General features: G+C 40.8%; 2 protein-coding genes across 2 annotated transcripts; one reads left to right on the forward strand and one right to left on the reverse strand.

Annotated features, from left to right (window-relative positions):
* Positions 1 to 6,732: 6,732 nt before the first annotated feature.
* On the reverse strand, positions 6,733 to 12,810 carry serpinc1 (serpin peptidase inhibitor, clade C (antithrombin), member 1). The gene is made up of 8 exons (XM_080548290.1): positions 12,654 to 12,810; positions 11,317 to 11,695; positions 10,270 to 10,485; positions 9,799 to 9,936; positions 8,979 to 9,197; positions 8,351 to 8,525; positions 7,451 to 7,515; positions 6,733 to 7,192 (listed from the first exon to the last, which is right to left on the reverse strand). The coding sequence occupies exons 2-8, from the start codon at positions 11,692 to 11,694 to the stop codon at positions 7,010 to 7,012; spliced, it is 1,374 nt and encodes a 457-aa protein (XP_080404416.1). The 5' UTR covers position 11,695; positions 12,654 to 12,810; the 3' UTR covers positions 6,733 to 7,009.
* Positions 12,811 to 14,397: 1,587 nt separating this feature from the next.
* atpaf1 (ATP synthase mitochondrial F1 complex assembly factor 1) lies at positions 14,398 to 19,814 on the forward strand (the record flags this gene model as incomplete). Its single annotated transcript, XM_080543678.1, has 9 exons — positions 14,398 to 14,615; positions 15,244 to 15,352; positions 15,591 to 15,644; positions 16,591 to 16,653; positions 16,850 to 16,900; positions 17,328 to 17,375; positions 17,765 to 17,860; positions 18,309 to 18,416; positions 18,907 to 19,814. The coding sequence occupies 9 exons, from the start codon at positions 14,398 to 14,400 to the stop codon at positions 19,087 to 19,089; spliced, it is 930 nt and encodes a 309-aa protein (XP_080399804.1). The 3' UTR covers positions 19,090 to 19,814.
* Between the last annotated feature and the right edge of the window lie 1,252 nt (positions 19,815 to 21,066).

The following is a 21,066-nucleotide window of genomic DNA, read 5'->3' on the forward strand; positions in this document are numbered from 1 at the left end:
GCTGTTACTGTTTTTAATTATTATACTTTTTTCGTTTCTTTTTTTTTACAGAGCTGTGAATCATTTGTGGATGTGACAAGTATTTTTAATGAATGGGTGTATGCTAGCAAAAATAGCTACTGGTTTGTCCACTGGGTTTTCTTAACAAAATTACGAATGCATTACAGATATACCACAGTACTCCTCTGTCTGGACTCGTCAGGCAACAAAACAGGTCAACATTTGTTACAAATATCAGGTATTTTTGTTTACTGTTTTTTAAGTTTACTCTTTGTACGTAGCGGGTATGATTATGGGGTTTCAAATATATCATTGTGCTTGGGCTACAGCAGAATCTTAAAACAAGCTTTATTTAGTGCAGCTTAACAAAACTTAAATGTATTAACAACAACATCTCTTTCATTATGTAAATAATAATGCCAAAAGGGCAGTAGCAATGCGGTTATTATTTTATATTGAAACATATTGTAAGACAATAGGTAAGACTTGATAATGATTGCAGTGTACTGATCACATGCGAACGCTATTCGGTTGTTAAGTTTGACGTCAAACGTGACGTTTAGCAATTTCCGGGTCCAAACCCGAAATTCCCTCCACCAGAGTACCAGTGTACTACAGCGGTAGAATGACAGTTCAATCGTTTTTTAGACTCGGATCTATTCATACAACAAGGGACACAGCACTTTCCTGTTTTTTCCCATATTTGTCAGCGTCTTTGAGCCTCGGTAAAGCGCTATATAAATATAATGAATTATTATTATTACTGAGGCATTTCGAAGACAGCGCGTCCGCCAACTTTGGACCCGGAAACACGTCACGATTTAACAACCGAATAGCCTGGTATTAAGAGACGAATCCTTGAGATTTGCTTAAATCGTTCACAGATGGAAGGCGTGCAAAAAACAGGTCTCATGCCCCTAAGCAATTCTGATAATGGCTATCTGATAGAATTCACACCTGTCTCTTTGATAAAAAAAACGTTTTACGGTAATGTAATATTTTCTTTTTCTGATGGGTTCGAGTTTTGGTTTTGTATTGCCTTTGATGAATGTTCTATATCGTTATTTAGGACAATGTTGTTTTTTTTAGGTCTGCAATAACAGGATCCTATATGAGTTAAAACATTCCAGTGCTTACATACAGTAGCTCTAGCAACATTTCAATGGAATAATTCAAATTTTAATGGTCAATTTTCAGCTACAATAATACGATATTTTGGGGCCTTACACGTGATTCTGGAAAACCAAGAATCCAGACAAGAAATCTGTTCCTGTGTTGTTTGTAGTATTTGCTCCTATTAACACATCATATAAACTATACTGTGTGTAGCAAAAACTATTATTTTGTTATTTATGAAAAGAGCAGTGCAGGAATTATAATTTTTACAGTAGTTTCCAGGTTTGCTGGATCCCAGCTACGTTTGAGCCTTGGTTTGAGTAGCACCTCTCCTACACAAGGATTCTGGCCAAGATTTATTATTTTCATGTTTCCACCTTTTACTCTTGTCTTTAGCTTATCATTCAAACGATTAAGACTTTTATGCTTAAAACTGTGCAGCAGAAAATGTTATGTGTATTTGCATTGTACGTTTTTTAATGTTATTATTGAGTCCATATGGTCCCCATGGTTACTGCAGAATGCAGATCATTCACAGGGACAAGCCCATTCTCCTAACCTAAGGTAACCTCCAGTTTCAGCAAGCAACAGATTTAGGTTGATTTAATTTCCATCGTCTCCACTTACCTCTGCATGTCCTGTGAAGTGTCTTACGATGCTAGTGAAAGGCCGTTCAGACAGATATCCTCTGCCCTGGTTACACCTGGAATTAACATGTGACTTGTTATCTGATGATCACATCACTATAGTCCAAGAGCATTAGCTCAAAATTGAGTCAAACCCGGAACAAATTTGTAACGAGCTGAATTTTTCAGGATATGTTCAGAATACCTTTAGAAATAACATACTAAAAGTCCCCGTGAATCCCCCTTGTACTTTCTGAGATATTCAAGATGGCGTCCAAAATTGCCGCTATTTGGAGATTTTTCCATATCTCAGGCTTAAAACATAATACAAATGCAATAAAAATGTTAAAATATATGTTTTCTCATACAAGGAATCCAAATTCACCATTGACACACTGCTAAAATTAAAGTTAACCAAGATTACAAGGTCATTAATGTGACAATGACACAAAATTCACATAGTGTACCCATTAAGCCCAGGCACCATTTAAGCCCATTTGTAACTTTGAAGTCATTTTTTAGAAAAAGAGGGGCCTGTCTAATGCTATTCATTATTTTGTCTGATCACACAATGTCTTTATTGTTAGTTTTTATTTGCCACCAATCACATTTGTCAATATTTGTCCATGCAGCAGGTCATCTTCCATATGCCAAGTCTGCAAGACTGTACTTGCAGCAGATGAACTCCATCCAACAAGTCATGCCACCTGAGGAGTACACATTGTTCTCTTCAAAGGGGTACTTCACCATCCGTCGAGCCAACGAGTTCTGGTCTGGCAACTTCTCTGACCAGACAATTGAGCAGTTCCTGATGAGGATGCTGAAAACTAGTGGAGGGATGACCCATGGTAGAGGAATAACAGACAGCACCTTGACCAAATGGGTGCATGCACTGCCTTACTGCGTCCCTGTGTGTGATGCTTTGGAGAAGTTCACCGGTGTGCATAGTGCTACCTCTGAACAACACAAAGATCTCCGATCATCCACTCAGGCTAAAGACAGCAAAGACTATATGTCTTTATGCAGTGGCTGGAGATACATCCACCATTTGCAGGTTACCAGCCTGATCACCTAGTGTCTATAGCTACTGGTGTTATAGCTGACACATCCGTCAATTGTGACAATGCAGTCCAGATTGGTCTGGCTGCAGCCTCCAGGATAACAGGAAAAAAGTTCTCAGAAATCACACTGCATCGCACTGACAAAGTCAAGACTATAGGGGATAAAAACACCATCAATGTCAGGGGACAAAACATGGTAGTGAATCCCAGTCTCCTTTTCAACAGGATCACCTGTGTCCTAAAGACAAGTTCTGACATGGAGCAGTTCATGTCATATGAGCTTGCTCCTCAACCTCCATCCCTGTTTCATAATGGTGTCATGCGAAAGACAACCAAGAGTGTTCTAGGTACTCTTCTCAAGTCATTTGCCCCTGTACAACCTAACATTCCAAAGAACTGCCAGTTTGTTCTAGATGGAGGCCATCTGTTGCAGTCTGTGGTGTGGCCACAGCCATCTACTTACGGAGATGTGTGCCATTGCTACATTGCCTACATCCTGAAACACTATGGGGCTGGTACTGTAACTGTGTTTGATGGCTACAGCATGATCTCTACCAAGGCAGCAGAGCAACTGCGCAGGGCAAAGAAGTCCACATCCAGTGACATCTTATTTGATCAGAACATGCCAACCACAACAACTCAGGCAGCATTTCTAGCAAATAGCCACAACAAGGAGCGTTTGATAGAGATGCTCAGTGACTTGCTGAGTCAAGCAGGTGTTCAGGTGAAGCAGGCACAAGCTGATGCAGATGCATTGATAGTCTCTACTGCTCTGTCATTGGCAGAGTCAATCAAACCAGTTGTTGTTGTTGGAACTGACGCTGACCTGCTGGTAATGCTGGTGGCTCAAGCAACCACAAACATGGAAGTTTACATGTTATGCTGCAAGAACCCCACAACTGTGTACAGGGTTCATGACATTCAAGGGAGCATTGGTAACACCAGTAAATATCTGATGGTGTTACATGCTATAACTGGATGTGACACTGTATCTGCTCTGTATCGCCAAGGGAAGCGTAAGGCATTCAATCTGGTGCATAAGAAGAAAGAGTATGATCTGATTGACACATTCATCAATGCTGCAAGTAGTCATCAGCAAGTACAACAAGCAGGTGAAAGCTTCCTCCTGAAGCTGTATGGAGCTTCCAGTTGTGAATCACTGGATCAGTTCCGATACATTGCTTACAATAAGGCAATCAGCAGAACTTCACTTTCCTCATCCTTCCAGTTGGCAACTTTGCCTCCAACAAGTGCTGCAGCCAAGCAACATTCATTCAGAACATATCTCATTGTTCAGGAATGGATGGGAAGGCCATTGCAGCCAACATATTGGGGATGGAAAATGGAGGATATCTTGACTCCAGTTGAAACTGACCGCCCCATTGCTCCAGACACTCTGCTCAACATGATCTCTTGTGGCTGCAGAGCAGATGGCTGTGGAGTGTCATGTGGCTGCAGGAAGATGGGGGTACACTGCTCTGCCTTGTGTACAAAGTGCAGTGGTCAAACATGCAACAATGCAGCACCAATGCCATCTTTACTAGATGATGAGGGAGAAACTGAAGAATCAACACCAATTTCTGATGATGATGAGGATGATGACTGAAGTGATTTATTATTGTGAAATGTCTCCATTCAAGAAACTAATGATGAAATTGACTTACTTACCCTAAAAAACATATTTTGACCTTTTAATTGCATTTGTATCAGGTTTTAAGCCTGAGATACGGAAAAATCTCCAAATGGCGGCCATTTTGGACGCCATCTTGAATGTCTCAGAGAGCACAAGGGGGATTCACAGGGACTTTTAGTATGTCATTCCTAAAGGTATTCTGAACATATCCTGAAAAATTCAGCTTGTTACAAATTTGTTCCGGGTGTAACCCTATTACAACTGGACTACTAGTCGATTGCGGTTCACTGAATCTTCACCTGGTATTAAAATACTCAAATGTGCCTCTTTTCCGTCCCTTGTGCCCACATTTTGTCCTAATTTTTCTAACTAACTCTTTAACTCTCTTCACAACACACCTACACCTGTCTGAAACACACACCTACACCTGTCTGAAACATGTGGGCACAGTCAGAATGTGGGCACGATCTGGATACAGATCAATTGTTTGTTTTTATTTTACATTTTATTCAGGTTTTTTACAGATTGATTGTTAATACCAGGTGGTAACCATGGCTTTTATAAATTCAATAACTTTGGGAAATGATGCTATGACTCATCATGCTATGACTCATCATGCTATGACTCATCAGTCCAACTGTGAAAATACCCATGTTGTCTTGGAGAAAATGATGGGGGAAAAAAAAGTGGTAACACTTTACTTTAAGATTGCCTTTATGAAGGTTTTATACAGTTTACAGTACCAAGTGTTTGCTTGATAGTTGGTAGGGCTGTACAGATGAAACGATCAATACAAAAGATTAAACAACTTATGCTAAAAAAGAAAGAAAAAGCATCAGACCGAGGACGAGATGTTAAAGCTAGAGTGAGTGACGTAGCCTAGTACCAGGGGAGCTCTGCTCATGCAATCATCACCTCTTTGTCTTAATCTATGGGAATGGAGATTGCACCTTGGATAACAGTACTTATAAAGCACTGTATTACTCACTCTATAGGCACCACTTTGGGTTTCTTGTCTAGAAATCTTTAGAAAATCTCTGGCCACCTGAATTGCAAGGTAAAAAATAATAATATATAAAATCATACATTTCCTACCTCATCGGTAGATTGATCAGATTTGTACCCATTTATTGATTAATAATTATTTTGTGCTCAACAAGTCGATGGCAAAACTGTTATGCATTATGAATGCATTAACAAATGCTTACGATATGCACACCAACATAAACCCTTCATAAAAGCAACGATGTAAAGTGTTACCAGAAAAGTAAAGATCAGGAATAAGAATGATTGTTAAACTGAGCCCCTTTTTGGCTATGCATGCTGTCATTGTCTAAGCTTTCAATGCCAAATGTGAGAAATAATAATATTTGCTCCAAAACATGCCAAATAATGATTATTACGATAATATAACAATAATCATTGATTTAATATATTCTACCTTTTAATTTGCTATTACGTCTTTGTCTTGCTGATTAATTGAGGTCTGGAGAAACCATTGGTCTTATCAGATATTTTTCACTTTATTTTTAACAGTTGTCTTGTGAAATGTGTACATATGATGATGCATACCGTGCTTATACCCAATTTGTTTTCCTCACAAAATGCTTTCTTCAGAAAATCTTATAGATCGTTAACTACTCAAGAACATTCAATAGACACTTTTGATTTGACCTTCAAGTGTATCCATCAACAAAGTATATCTCCAAGATAAACGAGTAGTAAATTAATCTACAATATTGTGCTTTTTTCATTTTCAAAAGGTACAAAACCATTTTGGGTCTTGGAAGATGATCTTGCAGGTTATATATAAAGTTCCTTTTTTATTTTGCATGGTTCTGCTCCTTTAAAACAAAAAAAGAAACAACATTTCCTGATTATATTATATAGGGTAATACTTTGGGGTGGTGGTAAGATGTAATTTGATTTATTGCTTGGGGTCATTTGCAACGCCAAAGGCTGATTTGTTAATTGTTTTTGATAATGTGAAATGGGTTACTTCACAATGACCACTATATCATTTACAAGTGGAAATTCAGTCCAGTTCATTCTCCTCAAAGGAAATAAAGCACTTTAAGTGTTACTGTGAATGGGTGGTTTTATTTCTATGAATATTATATTTCAGAGGCCCAGATTGTGACACTGTAACCTCAAGAAATGATGATAATAAAAATAAAAAATAAACTAACTGTAGTGTGTTTAAATGTTTGAGAGGATGTTTATAACAGTGCTTTTTGAAATATTTGATTAGGTGTCATTTTCTGGTGTTTGAGAATCCCTTCACTTGTGAACAATAGACTGTTAAAGACAATAGACTTTATATTGTGAACAAATATAAATCACTGATTTGAAAGATTTACCATTTACCACAGAAAGTACTGTCTTCACATACATCACAAGGGGTGCACTGTTCATCCCATTCAATTTATTTAAGATGAACAATAGAGAGCAAGAATAGGCAGTTATATGACATGTCTACATTGGAGGAAGACTTCGTAAGGAAGACTTACTTAGCGGTGTGTGTGTGTGTGTGTGTGTGTGTGTGTGTGTATGTGTGTGTAGTAGTAGTAACATTATTGGCTGCTGGCACAAGGGTCTGCCACGCGTCCAGTGAACACCATGGTGTTGATAGTAGACTCTCGGATGAGCAGCAGGAAAGGCCGGTTGGCGACGAACACCTCCCTGTCGAAGTTGATTGAGCGGCCGATAGCCACAACAGCCGTGGCTGCAGCTGCCTCACTACCTTCTTCATTCACCTGGAACAATGATATGTTATTGATTAGCCTACTGGACATAGCAGTTACATACCAGTCGTGGGCAAAATACGTGTTTGAAATGTCTATATTCTGAAAGACTTGAGGCGTGCTTGATTTAGCTTGTGTTTCCACGTCTGAGACTATTCCACTGGTTTCATTGTGCCCTTTTCTAATCAACTAACCTTTTTACTGTACAGATAAATAGATACCTTTTTTGCTGTTATAACTATAATAACTTTTTGAAAATATTGTACAAACCTCCAAGAATGCTTTATGGAATGCGTCGGAAATGTATAGGTCATTCCCCTCGTCATCGAGAATGCCTTAAAATGAAGCACACGGTTATAGCACAGTGTCAAAAATATATAATAATAATAACTTTATTTGTATAGCGCTTTTACTGCAAACGTTGCAGCTCAAAGTGCTCCAATCATCATATAATCATTATTTAATTATTTAGTCATTTAAAGGCAATATTAAGATGGGTTTTTAGTCTTGACTTGAACATATTTGCTGAGGTTGCATGGAAACTGGCAGTGCATTTCACAATTTGGGTGCATAAAATGAGAATGCAGCCTCATCAAATCTCTTCTTTTGTACATGTGGTACACAGAGAAAACCAGCGTCAGAAGACCTGAGAGCTCTATTGGGCTGATATACTAGCAAAAGGTCTTTCAGATATTCTGGTGCTGTGCCAGTGAGCGCTTTATAAACAAGCAGAAGGATCTAGGATATAGTAGGTATCCCACCCTTGATCCGAGTATTTAATGTAGTGCAAGGTTAGATCCAAAACATGATAACGAAGCACAATTTGACTCGGCTAAGTCTGTCTCATAATACTTTGATTTACTGCACCATTTATGTATTTGCGGTGACAGAATGGCAGTGGGTACATTGTGTGACCTTTGTGTAACAATTTATCAAGGAGCAATGTAGGAACAAATGTTTTCTGCTGCACCTTAAAGGCCAATGCACACGGCGTGCGATTTTGTCGCACGACAACATTCGATTCTCAATTCACACCACCGAAGTGAGTGGGTGTGAATGGAGAATCGAATGTTATCGTGCGACAATATCGAATCGCACGCCGTGTGCATTGCGACGCGATATTGTCGCACGACAGCCAGTAAACAGTAGTACAACTGTTCACTTGTATACCTGGCAGGCTGGCTTTCTGGGAGTCGAACAGGTCCTGCAGACCCATGGCCTGCAGTTTCTCCTTCACGCTGAAGCTGTCCTCGATGCGGAAGCGTGGCAGATGCACTGACACCGTGGTCTCCTTCATGGCAGCTAGCCAGCCAGTTAGTTTCTTCAAATCCAGATTCTTCTCCACCTACAAAGCAACACATACAGATTGGATGTTTAGTAGTAGTAGTAACTAGTGAATATGTTAATATGTTAATACACTCACTAATCATACATAATAGCACACAGACAGGACCCACCCGGAACCTGCGGTCCCTAGGCATGGGCCTATACTCTCCACCCCCCGCACCAACCTACGGACCTTCGGGGGGCAGAGCTTTCAGTGTGGCAGCTCCCACCCTCTGGAACTCTCTCCCCACAGTGATCCGCAACGCCCCCCCTACCCTGGACACCTTTAAATCAGCCCTCAAAACTCACCTGTTCTCTAAGGCCTTTGGCCTCTAGTCTAGTTTTGTCACTCTCGTTGTCTTTCTTTCTTTGTTTTGTTTTTCTGTTCTGTCTGTCCATGAAATCTGTAAAGCGTCCTTGGGTCTGAGAAAGGCGCTACATAAATCTAAGATAAACCCTATTATTATTTTACCTCAGACAAGGGTGTGTCTTTGAAGGGTAGGATCAGCACCATGGTGATATCCTCTCCTCTGTAAGGCAGCTCGAGTAGCTGAACGTTGTCCTTCACGAACCTGCCGTAGCGGAACTTAGTCTCCTGGTACATCATGGACACAGAGCAGGTCTTTGCCTTACTGACAAAGAAGTCGGCCTTGAAGACATTCTCTTTGTCAAATTTGCTTAACCACTGACCCTGTTGACGCAGCGGAGGAGACAGAAACAGGGATGAGTTGAAGGCATTTTACATTTTTGGCATTTAGCAGACGCCTTATTCCAAAGCGACTTACAATCAATACATTTGAATACCAAGCATGTGAATCATCAGTCCACCATTCATAGCAGGAAGAGTAATCCAGCTCAGGCCCGGGGCCCTTGATAGAAGGAAAAACCTTCTCCTATCACCTTCTTCTAAAACTTTTTTTTTTTAACATTTATTACACTGGAGAAACAGAGAAAAAGTACAAGGGGGGCAATAGAAGTTTTTAGGGACACAGTAGAGGGGAAAGCGGGTGTCTTAGGAGACGTAGTGCAGAGGGGCAGAAGAGGCAGAGTAAGAGAGACACTGTTAGTGCGTCGTGAAATACAGTTATCATAGAACTATGATCCTAACTGAATTCAAATTCAAAATATTCAAAATAATCTATGTCAAAGCTTTCCTTTTTTTAGGAAATACACTTAAACACAGAACTTTCATAGGGTTTCTCGCAAACAGAATGTTATTTTAGGTTTTCATAGTGAAATTTGAGTGTTTCTCAGATCAGATAAGGAATCATACTGGACACACTGCAGCATACCTTGAAGTAGATAGTATTGACCAGAACCAGCACAGTATTGGAGTCTAGCGCCCCCTCTGGCAGAGTGTCCTGAATTTTGTTCTCTGTCTTATTTGCGATCCACTCGTTGATGATCCTCCGTGACAGGTCTGGCTTGTCCTGAAAGGTCACAACTTCATGAGTCACAGAGTCATGGTTGTAGGTTGTTCCTCCACCATATTATTGTCAATACTACTTTGGTAACTTACTGGAATGTGATTACTCAGTACTGCACACTGACTACAGATAAATAACAAGTCACCCCATATAGACCACTTCCTACTCTGCTTACAAGTCTAATTATTGTATACATATGTACATAATTGCAGTACTTATAGAGTTAGTTTGACATGGTATTTGTACTCAACTTATTGTGAAACAGCAGAATATGATGCAGTATAGTACAGTATAAATGTCGTACATTAACAATGCAAAAGTGCTAAGGATAATGACCTTGAAATTGAGTGGCATGAGTTTGGCTCCATACACAAGCTCACTGATATTCTGGTATGTTTCGTTGAAATTGAGCGACTTGTCTCCAAACAGACGGTTGGCTGACACCAACTCTGTCGTCTTGTCCTTCTTGCGATACAGGCGACAGTTCAGTTTGGCAAAGAAGAAGTGCACTTGGTCCGAAGTCTTCTCTTTGATTGTGTCAAACTCAAACACCTGAATTGAGATTCATAACATACATAATAATACTGTCAGAATCATGATATGATTCATTATGATATTGTTGTCCTGGTGGCACAAGCAGTCGTTGAGGTAGGTGAGACAATTATGTGAAAGTCCATTTATGACAAACTGCAGAATATATACTGAAGACCACAGTTGGAGTGAAATTCTTTTAAATTCCATAAATTCTGGAAGTTAATTGAATTCCAATTCAGTAATTAATTCAATGACTTTTCAATACATCAGAATATCTGCATGTACTGTATGTTCCAATACTATACTGCCTTCTTTACATTCTACTATAAACTGAAAATAGAAAGTATTGGAATTTGCTAATGATTTCCAGTTTCAAAACATTTCTTGAATTGAAGGAATTGAAAAGGAATCTGCCCCAACCATTCAGGAGGCCCCTTTTAATTGTTTGAGTCAGGAAGCAGCATTAAGATAGCTAGCTAAAGAGAGTCAGAGTGGTAGCCATGGTTATTAATGGTAAACACTGGTAAATTACCTTGGAGTGAAACAATTAATTGAGTTATCTAACTGCTCTGACACAACTACATGTCTTCAAAATGGAAAAAGTCTCTCGTTATGTTTGTATTGATGGCGTGTTTAATGGGATCTGACCAAGACTGCGTGAAGTCAGCCATCATGACATCACCTCACCTGTCATGACTGTGAGAAGGCTCTAAAAAAGGCTCTATCACAGCCATACCAGTATGACATAGGCCTTAGGGATAACTTAATGTGTGACAAAGTGCATTAAAGCAGTACTCACAGCCTTCACCTCATAATGTCAATATAATGTTATGTTACTAGCCCCCATACCTTCATAATCTCCTCCAGTGTGTTGTTGCAAGCGCCCAGTTTGGTCATGGCGAAGGCTGTGGAGATGCTGATCGGGGACATGAAGATGTTGGCGTCGCTGGGCTTGCTCTTGACCAGTTGCTTGAAAAGGGACAGGGCGAAGCGGCTGTTAGCCTTGGAGAGCTCCCACACCCGGGGGTTAGTGTTGTCGGGGGCCTTCTCTGTCTCGGTGTCAGGTGCGGTAGAGGCTTCGTCTTCCTCTGGGCTGCGGTAGATGCACCGGGGCTCCAGGGGGAAGTCTCTGGGCTTGGCATTGCAGATGTCGTGGGCAGCCTGGGTGGCTGCGAGCAGCAAGGGGAGCGCCAGCCCCAGAGTCCACACACAGTTGGACAGCCTCATCCTAGAGAGAGAGAGAGAGCACTTTTTTTTTTTTTACATTTACATTTTTGGCATTCAGCAGACGCCTTATTCCAAAGCGACTTACAATCGATACATTTGACTAAGCAAGTGAATCATCAATTCACCAGTTGTAGTAGGAAGAGTAATCTAGCTCAGGCCAGGGGCCACTGGCAGTCGTCATGATAATGGGGTTAGGTACTGTATATGTTTGATCAGCGGCTGATTTAGACCGTGGAACCCACGTGAAAAAGAACATTTCAACAACCCCCCAAAAAATCGACTTTTTAATTAAAAGTTACACTCACTGAATCATTGAGTGATTATGAGTCATTTAATTTCAACATTCTTCAAGTAGAATGTACAATGAATACATGTATAGTGGGCTAAAATGTCTACATTTATACTTCTGTTGGGAAGCTTTGAATTGATTGTCTTTTCAATCAGCTGGGCATTGACAAAGTATGGTAAATCTCTTCAGAATCAGAATCAGAGTTTCTATAAATCAAGTTTATTGTTGCATCCTATTATACAAGTATAAGAGAGTAAAATTATTAGGCTTCGGTTTCTTGACATTGCAGTAACAAGAGAAAATGGCAATAGTTATAAAGTTATAAAAAAAATCAATAAGACAAGAGACAATAGAGTAGCATAATAATAGTAGTAAATTATAGAAATAGCATGAGTATAGTAACATAACATTATGTTGACAAGCTGCCTGGCTTATGTTAAGAACTTTGGTATTCTCTAATGAAAAGCTCAATACGAAAAAAAGCTGTAACTATTATGACATCATTTACATTACCTTTCTGGCATTTAGCAGACGCCTTTATCCAAAGCGACTTACAACAAATACATTTGTCTGAGTAAGTGAATCATCTATTCATCAGTCACAGCAAGTCATAGTCATAACATATGACCAGTTGTATCAATCAAATCAAACCATATTAACAAGGCCTTACCTGCAGGAGTATATTTTTCTTGGTTAATGGCTGTGTGGGACCCGAATATTGGCTGTAAGTTGAGCTAGAAAGTCAGTCACTCTCACAGGGGACAGGGTCAGTGCCCGGCAGTGCATGATGGGGCTGGAGACAGGACAATTTACTCAGCTCAACCTTTGAGCTATTGATCGCTTCGGTTTTGTTGATCCCACATCACGTGGACTGATCCATACATTTACATTTTAACCATTCAGCAGACGCTTTTATCCAAAGCGAATTTCCTTACTCAAGGGCCACACACTAGTGGTGGTGTTCCAAGGTGGGATTTGAACTCTGATCACTTTGAATTCTGATGACCAGTCCAACTCACTATCCACTAGGCCACCCATGATTAAGTTAAGCAAACTCTAACCTATTCACAGCCACTTATCTACATGAAATCAAACAACAGCACAACACAGTAGTGGGTGGACTGGGCATCTGGAGCAGTGAAAGGCTTCCCGATGGCTGGTCCATCTGTGGGCTGCGGTGCCGGGAGACAGACAGACCGGGCGACAGACAGACCGGGCGACAGACAGACCGGGAGACAGACAGACCGGGAGACAGACCGGGAGACAGACAGGGAGACAGACCGGGAGACAGACCGGGAGACAGACCGGTAGACAGACCGGGAGACAGACCGGTAGATCCCCCGCTGCAGGCTGAAAGGTCAGGGCCGTGTCGCTGTCCCAGTCCGTCCCTGGCGCAATACATCAATACACACGACAATGACAACAGTTAGTCGGGAGTCCAACTTTGCCTTTATAAACTGTTTCTAATCTGTGGTTATGGTGACAGGAAAATAAGCCTCAAGAAACAGAATTGCAATACAGTAAAGCTAGTAGTTTTTTTCCCACAATTGTAATGCATATAGGCCTAGTCATATCAATATTATGAATAATTTGCCAACCCCCAAAATTAGCCTTGATCCCATCTAGGGGTTTTATTTGTTCTGATTTACTTTTTTTAATTAAATGTTATTATATTTGTACATTGTGAATTTACTAATTATGTCTGTGCACTGATGAATGTTTGAAAAGAGGATGTATAACTGATGACAATATCGTTTTAGGCTACTATGTTATTGTTTGTATTGATGATTCTTGTCATTAAAACAGACTGACGCTCAGCTTCTACCCCAGGGCCATCCAGGCCCTGAACACAGCAAAGACCTAGGTTCTGGGCCCTGGACAGTCTGGACGGATTGATGGCAGCTGCTGGATTGAAAATCAGGTGTAGTGCTGAGGCACAACTGTGTACATTTCAAGCCTGCAAACTGCGACACTTTAAATGAATGTGCAATAACACTATGTGCAATATGACAACCCTAGGGTACATAAGGTTCAGAGATAGGAAATGTTAGAATAGGTATAGCATAGCATAGAGTACAGCACAGTGTTTTATTTGTACAGTATAGTATAGTGGATAGTGTACATAGCCTTTATTTATGTAAACCAGCTCCTTTCCCTTCTTGTTTTTTTTTTGTTTTTTTTCTTTCCTAGCACCAGGGGAGCCACCCCTCCCAAATTTCGTTGTTTGGTACCTGTACTATATCAATGACAATAAAGACCATTCATTCATTCATTCATTCATTCATTCATTCATTCATTCATTCATTCATTCATTCATTCATTCAAAGTATTGTACGTGTAAAAAATGCAACGGAACCCTTGTTCTCGGAACGAATGTACTACATCAGACGTTATTCCCACACGGCGCGTTATCGATGTGCGACCGAGAGGATGGAAAGATGGCAGCGGCCGTGGTCCAGATGTCATGTTTGTACAGGGGGATGTTAGCGGTGAGGGCGACAGGGATCAGACCGCTCATCCCAGGCCTGGTACCGTCGCACTTCAGAGCCTTTTCTCTGAAGACGAGAGAGCCGGAACTGGAGGACAACCCATATTACAATAAATATCAGGAGAAGATCAAGAAGCTGCAAAGGTACGAGCAATCAAAGTAAAAACGGAAGTGACGCGTTATGGGGGAGGGGGGTTATGACGCGTTATGGGGGGGGGGGGGGGGTTGATCAGCAAATCCATGTTGATGTTGAATTTCCAAATTGGTTAAATTGGGTAAGGGTTAAGGCAAGGGTATGTTTTAGGTTTTGGCATAGTCAGAAAGTGCTTGTCTCTCTCCCATACTCAGCTAAGCAGCATGCATGTCTGCCTGGCACTCCAGGAGCAATAAGGTGTGTATGATCATGCAAACCTAATGCACCCTCCCTGCTATGTCAATAGCAAGCTAGACACTTTGTCTAAGATGTATTGACATTTTTCAAATGTATTGACATTTTTTGTTTGTGCCAAGTGCTGCTCTTACATGCGTCCCCCCTCCTAAAACATAGTAGTTCTACGTTGGTTCTAGAACCAAGACATGTTGTGTGGCACTGACTCTTAGAATGAACTCATTCAATAATTCATACTCGCCACTTAAGTAAAGGGAGTTAGCTCGTTAACCGAATCCCGAGTTGGAGCTAAACATTTTGGCCAACTACTGTCAAACTAGACTAACTGCTTTATAATTGGCTCCATGTTGTACTGACCAAGGCTTGTCTCTTTTTTGTTTAAAGTGCCAAACCTCAGGAGTTCAAAGTTCGACTAGAGACACGAAATGAAGTCAAGAAAGAGCCGCTTGGACACTCCAAGCAAGCCGAGTTTATCAAACTCATGGAGAAGGAGGTGGGTGTACTGTATTATGGAGGAAGCTTCAAGCTGTGATCTGGTAAACAGCGAATTGGCTGACCCACCACTCTGGGTAAACAACACAGAAAACATTTCTTTTACCCTGAGTGGTGGGTCAGGCAACTCAAGTTTTCTCGGATTGTGGCTTTAAACTAAAGTGACATGACACTAGTGCGGATTGAGTTAAATTGTAATATGAAAACACTCTTAGATCTGAAATGTTTGTTGTTTGCAGTTGGAGAACCGGAACAAGCAAGCTGCTGACTCCAGTGGGTTCACCAAAGATAAGGTGAGAAATAAAGCTTCTTAATAATAATAATAATAATTAATAATATATTAGACTTATACAGCGCTTTTCTAGACCCTCAAAGACGCTTTACAAACTGAAAAGATCGAGTAGTAAAATAAAAAGAAACCAAAAAAATAGATGAAAGAAAGTATAGGGGTGTAATACATTTTTAGATCACTAAATCTAAATGTCTTTGTAGGACAATCTACTCTTACTGCAATTACACCTAGATTTCAGGCGGAGAAGCGGCGAACAAGCAACGCCAGCGTCGTCTCTCGACCGGCATTTTTTAAAAAGTCTTCTTCCTTCTTCTACCATTGTGACTGCCAATGGCCCCTGGTCCTAGCATAGATTAGTTTTTCTTATGATGACTGATGTAGGCTATAGATGATTCACTTACTTAGACAAATGTACTTGTTGTAAGTTGCTTTGGATAAAGCTGTCTGCTAAATGTCTAAAAATGTCAATGACACACCCACGGCAAGATCCCCACACTAATCCCAGTAACTGCCCTATTCCTATACCAGATGGGATCAGTGCACCTTACCAGCAGTTGAACACAATTTAGCTGTATCCCCTAATCCATGTAGTCACTGTTCAGGTTTGTCTCTGTTTATGGGCCGGCTGTGGCTCAGTAGGTAGAGCCGGCGTGTAATGATCGCAAGGTTGGCAGATCAGCGGTTCGAGCCCCGGCTGGCCACATGTCGAAGTGTCCTTGGGCAAGATACTTAACCCCAAAATTGCGCCCAATGAGCGGGCCGGCGCCTTGCATGGTAGCTTGCCGCCATCGGTGTGTGAATGTGTGTGTGCATGGGTGGATGAGAGGCCGTTGTAAAGCGCTTTGGAATAAATCAGTCCATTTAATTTAGTGTCACCCAGAAGTCAGCAGAGGGATGCAAGGGTGGTATGGATCCTCTTCTAGTAAATCTGTTTTGGTTCTGGACAGACCCTAGGATCGATTCTCAACCTGGACCTGATCCAGGACATGTCAGCAGGAGAGATCGGGGAGGTAAGTGTTTAGCCTCCGTTCTAGAGGCTAGATAAAACAATAGTAATATCTATGTACTGTATAGAATGTTGGGTCCGAATATCGATGTACTGTATAGAATGTTGGGTCCGAATATCGATGTACTGTATAGAATGTTGGGTCAGAGGATGGAGATATATACTGTATTATTGTATTGACTGTTATTCCCCTTTTTCAGCTCTGGATGCAGTATTATGCCCATAAAGACACCATCAGTGCTGTCATACCGGTACGGTTGCACTTACTTACTTACTAACTTACTTAACTTGACTCTGAATCCTTTGTGCGAACCTGTCTGTGACTTGAGGCTGGTAATTCCAACTCTGGGCCTCTGTTCATGAAGTGTGTCAGAGTGCTGATCTGGGATCAGTGTGGCCCTTTCGATCATGATGAATGAGATTATATGGACAGGTGGAGACCTGAACCTAGATCAGCACTCCTGCCCTGGAGCTTTTTGAGTATGGACTCTGGTAAGAGTCATCAGCTGCAGTATGAACATGTTGTTAGTCCAGTATCTAGTGCAGCAGGATCAATACAATTCCAGAGAACACTTTTGATATGAGTGTTGCTCAACATGCATGGTAGAGCGTAAGTGGATGTAGATTCTACAAATCTAAGTGTTCCGTTTTGCCCTAACTCTTCATCCTGTGTTTTAGGTGGAGATCTTTGAAGTCATATTCAACAGAGCCAAATCCTGTCCATCCGTAAGAATGCCGTACTATCAAAGTTGCAATTGCACATGCAACACTACCCACTAGGTGGCAGTAATGTACCAATAGAGAGCTAAATTCCACCAGTGCTGTCATACAGTTTCACCTGATTATTTTTAGAACAAGTGATTTACGTTTGGCTTAATCTTGCATTTTTCCCCCCCAAAAAATACTATTTTGCACGTAGTTCAGAAGGTTAATATTGTGTGTCCAACATCTAAACCTTTTTTTAACAGAATGGACTTTATTAATGACATGATCTGAAGCAAAGCAACACTATCTGTCTGCTATCATACAGTATTATCTGATTAATAAGTAAAGGAAAAGACAGTAGTCGAGATACGTTTTCATAGCTGACCTCTGACCTCCCTATCTGTCCGCAGTTCCTGTACGCTCTACCCCAGAAGGAGGGCTATGAGTTCTTCCTGGGTCAGTGGGCCGGCCACGAGCTTCACTTCACATCCCTCATCAACGTCCAGGTATTACTTCACTTCCTTACGTCATCACTTCTTCAGAGAGAGAGAGATATATCCTGATATATGGTCCTGCTCCTTGGTATGTGGAACAAGATTCCCACCGGTGCCAGGACTGTAGAGTCACTACCTATCTTCCAAAGTAGACTTAAGGCTACACCTTAAGCCCTCTTCATCTCCTCTACCTCCCTGTACAGCTTCTCTACTGTTAATTAAAAACACAAATTAAAAGAAGTAATTCTTCCTTCTTCTAGCATTTTTTCTGCCAATGGCCCCTGGTCATAGCATAGATTACTTTTACTTATGATGACTGATGGATAGATTCAATTTCACTTAATTAGAGGAATGTATCGCTTTGGATAAAGGCGTCTGCTAAATGCTGTAAATGTACATTAATATAGCCTCCAGGTCTTAATATTGACTGTGGTTTCCCTGACCCCTGACCCCTCAACAGTCCAGGGGAGAGCACGCCCCCAGTCAGCTGATCCTCTACCACTACCCAGACCTGCAGAAGGAGAAAGGCGTCGTACTCATGACCGCTGAGATGGATGCTAAGTTCATAGTAAGTCACTCCACTTGTTTTTGAGAGGGTTGGCCTGGGCCAGGTGGTGATCTTTGTGGGCAAGAATGGGTTTGGGAAGAACTGTGATTGTGCTTGTACAGTGCCCTCTACAATTATTGGCCGAAGATTGGTAAAGACGAGAAAAAAGGGTTATAAAAAAAATCACCTTTTGGTGAATTAGCTTAATGTCACACTGAAAAAATGAAAAACCTTTAATTGAAGTAAATTTATTCAGAAAAAAATAATAATCAATAAATAATTATTTCTTACAAAACCATGTGTGCCACAACTATTGTCAATTATTGCAAAACCACGGGTGCCAATAATTGTGGAGAGCACTGTAGATCAGTCTGCATAGCTCCTTACTGCTGCCACGTGTATGTGTCCCTTGATGCACGATGTGGGACTAGTCAAAGTCAACCTTTGTTTGTTTGGTAATTGTCCTTGTACAGAATGATTTTAATGAATTTTTTCACACCGCACTTTGCAGACGGTACATCAGGCCCAATGCTTGGCCAATCAGGTCCAGCTGTTCTACGGAACGCCTCGTCAGGAAACGTTCCGATTGGTGGAGAACTTCAACCACAAACCAGCAGACTTCACACACATGTCTGTGATAGCTGAGTTGGAGCAGAGTGGCATTAGCCCTGCAGTCACCACAGGGAATAACTAGATCAAAGGAAGGAGCTGGACTGTTAAATTGCGAGCTGATGTACCATAGAGAAATCATTCAGATTTGCAATGGAAAGGCAATTCATTTGGGACCTTACTCGCGCTTCTCCAGTGATTTATAATTTGTTTAAGCCTTTGGAAAGCTATTTTCTGACATGGTTGAACAGATCAATCATTTGTGCATAATTTTGCCTATTGTGAAATTCTCCTCACCCCTGTCCTTCTATACTGTAGTACACCTCCGTTTTCTCAATCTGGGGCGAGTTCGAACTCTCCAAATCAGATTATGACTATTTGGTGTAAAGTGAGGGTACCTAAGAAGGTTTTTTGTTCAGGCTTTTGGAACATGATGTGAGTGTAGTTTTTTTTTTTTTTACATCAAAGTCTAGCTTTTGGTTGAGACTTGATGAAATGTAATACAGAGTGAGGTGAGATTATTTGTCCCTTTTAAATTGTGCAGTACATTACAATGTTGTGTACTAAGCTCGCAACTTGGGTGAAAGAATGTCTTACTGTCACTTTTATTCTGTGTGACCAGTGTTCTGTCACAAAGTTACAATAAATGACACCAGAACGGTTCACAAATGCTCAAGGACTGATTTATATGTATATATTCTTTGAAGAATATTCCGGATGATGACATGACATAATGGCTGGTTTGTTCAGTTAAATTATTGAAAACAAACGGTTAAGATCTATAAAACTGTGTTTTTTTCTCAGTCATTATAAAATAATAAAAACTGCCCCTGTGTGTGAGTCATTGATTATGAAGATGAACATTCCTTTATTCTGATAGGGCTGCTATATTAACCTAGAACAAGCAAGCTCATCTGTCCTGCAAAATGTGTTTCATTCACAACAGTTGTCATATTGACAACCCTTGCATATGTCCCTATTGCTCCACCTTAAATGCATAATGCTAGACGCCAGTGCTCAGGGCTGTTTGCATTGTTAACAGCAGAAGATCCATTCATTCACTTGCTTCCTTGACGTTGACATCCGACGTCCGTGTCTGTCGGATGATTGGCTACTGTATGGAGACAGAAGCAGATTCATAATCAATAATCGAGACCATCGACAACGACTTTCCTCCATCAGGTACACAGCCTCAATTTAGTCTGCAAACCAACGAAACGAAGAAAGAAGAAGCACCCATACAGAGGTAAGTATTGCAATATTATATATTGTCGTTACCCCTTATCATAGAAACCCAGCAAACAATATCGGATCATAACCGCAGTATTATTTGACCGAAGACAAAATGGAATAGATAGAATATTGCAACAAAAAGATCGATTTGCATGTCCTTACACCTGTCTGTGCCTCAAGCGGGCAAATGTTTACCGGCACATGCTTATAGACTATAGGCTACAAAACATGTTAATTGTTGCCTTTTTTCTGATCACATTAAATAGCCTCAATCGTGTTCTTTACAGTATTTAGAATACGTTTTTTTTTTTCCGAATAAAACGGGGCACACCTGATCAACCTGTTTCCTATGTTAACTGACGCAAACCTTTTGGTCGCCTAATTCTAAAAGAATGTGACGTCATCACCAGATTAATCCCCATGGTAGCCTAGTTAACGTGTGAAACCCTTTCAAGCCCACCTTACTTATTTTTTTTTCTATAAATGCTTTTGCTCCAACGCGTCCTCTACTTGGTACATTTAGGAAAAGCAATAAATCAATTGTTTCCATTTGAAAAATGGCAATTTCACAATTGTGGGTGAGGTGAGGTGAGGTTGCATTGAATCCTTTTACATAGATCTCTTACAGAGATCTCTTGTGACCACAGACAGTGTGGATTTGGAGGAGGTGGTGTTCTCTGCTACGAGCAAAAGTCACCTACAGGTTGCTGTATCTGACAGGTCATTCTTTCTATCTACAGAGATAACACTGTATGTCAGATACATAAACCTGTATAGAGGCGACTTTGGATAGGGCCTACTAGTAATTACTGAGAGTGACATGTACTGT

This window comes from Nansenia antarctica (assembly GCF_963989245.1).
Source record: "Nansenia antarctica genome assembly, chromosome: 1".
NCBI lineage: Eukaryota > Metazoa > Chordata > Actinopteri > Argentiniformes > Microstomatidae > Nansenia > Nansenia antarctica.

What these genes read in the sequence shown, in the direction of transcription:
- serpinc1 (XM_080548290.1), bottom strand. Translation starts at nt 11,694, where the DNA reads ATGAGGCTGTCCAACTGTGTGTGGACTCTGGGGCTGGCGCTCCCCTTG. An exon ending in TCAATACTATCTACTTCAAG is followed by an intron (nt 9,198 to 9,798) that starts GTATGCTGCAGT and finishes CTGCGTCAACAG; the next exon opens with GGTCAGTGGTTAAGCAAATT. An exon ending in CCAGAAAGCCAGCCTGCCAG is followed by an intron (nt 7,516 to 8,350) that starts GTATACAAGTGA and finishes CTTCATTTTAAG; the next exon opens with GCATTCTCGATGACGAGGGG.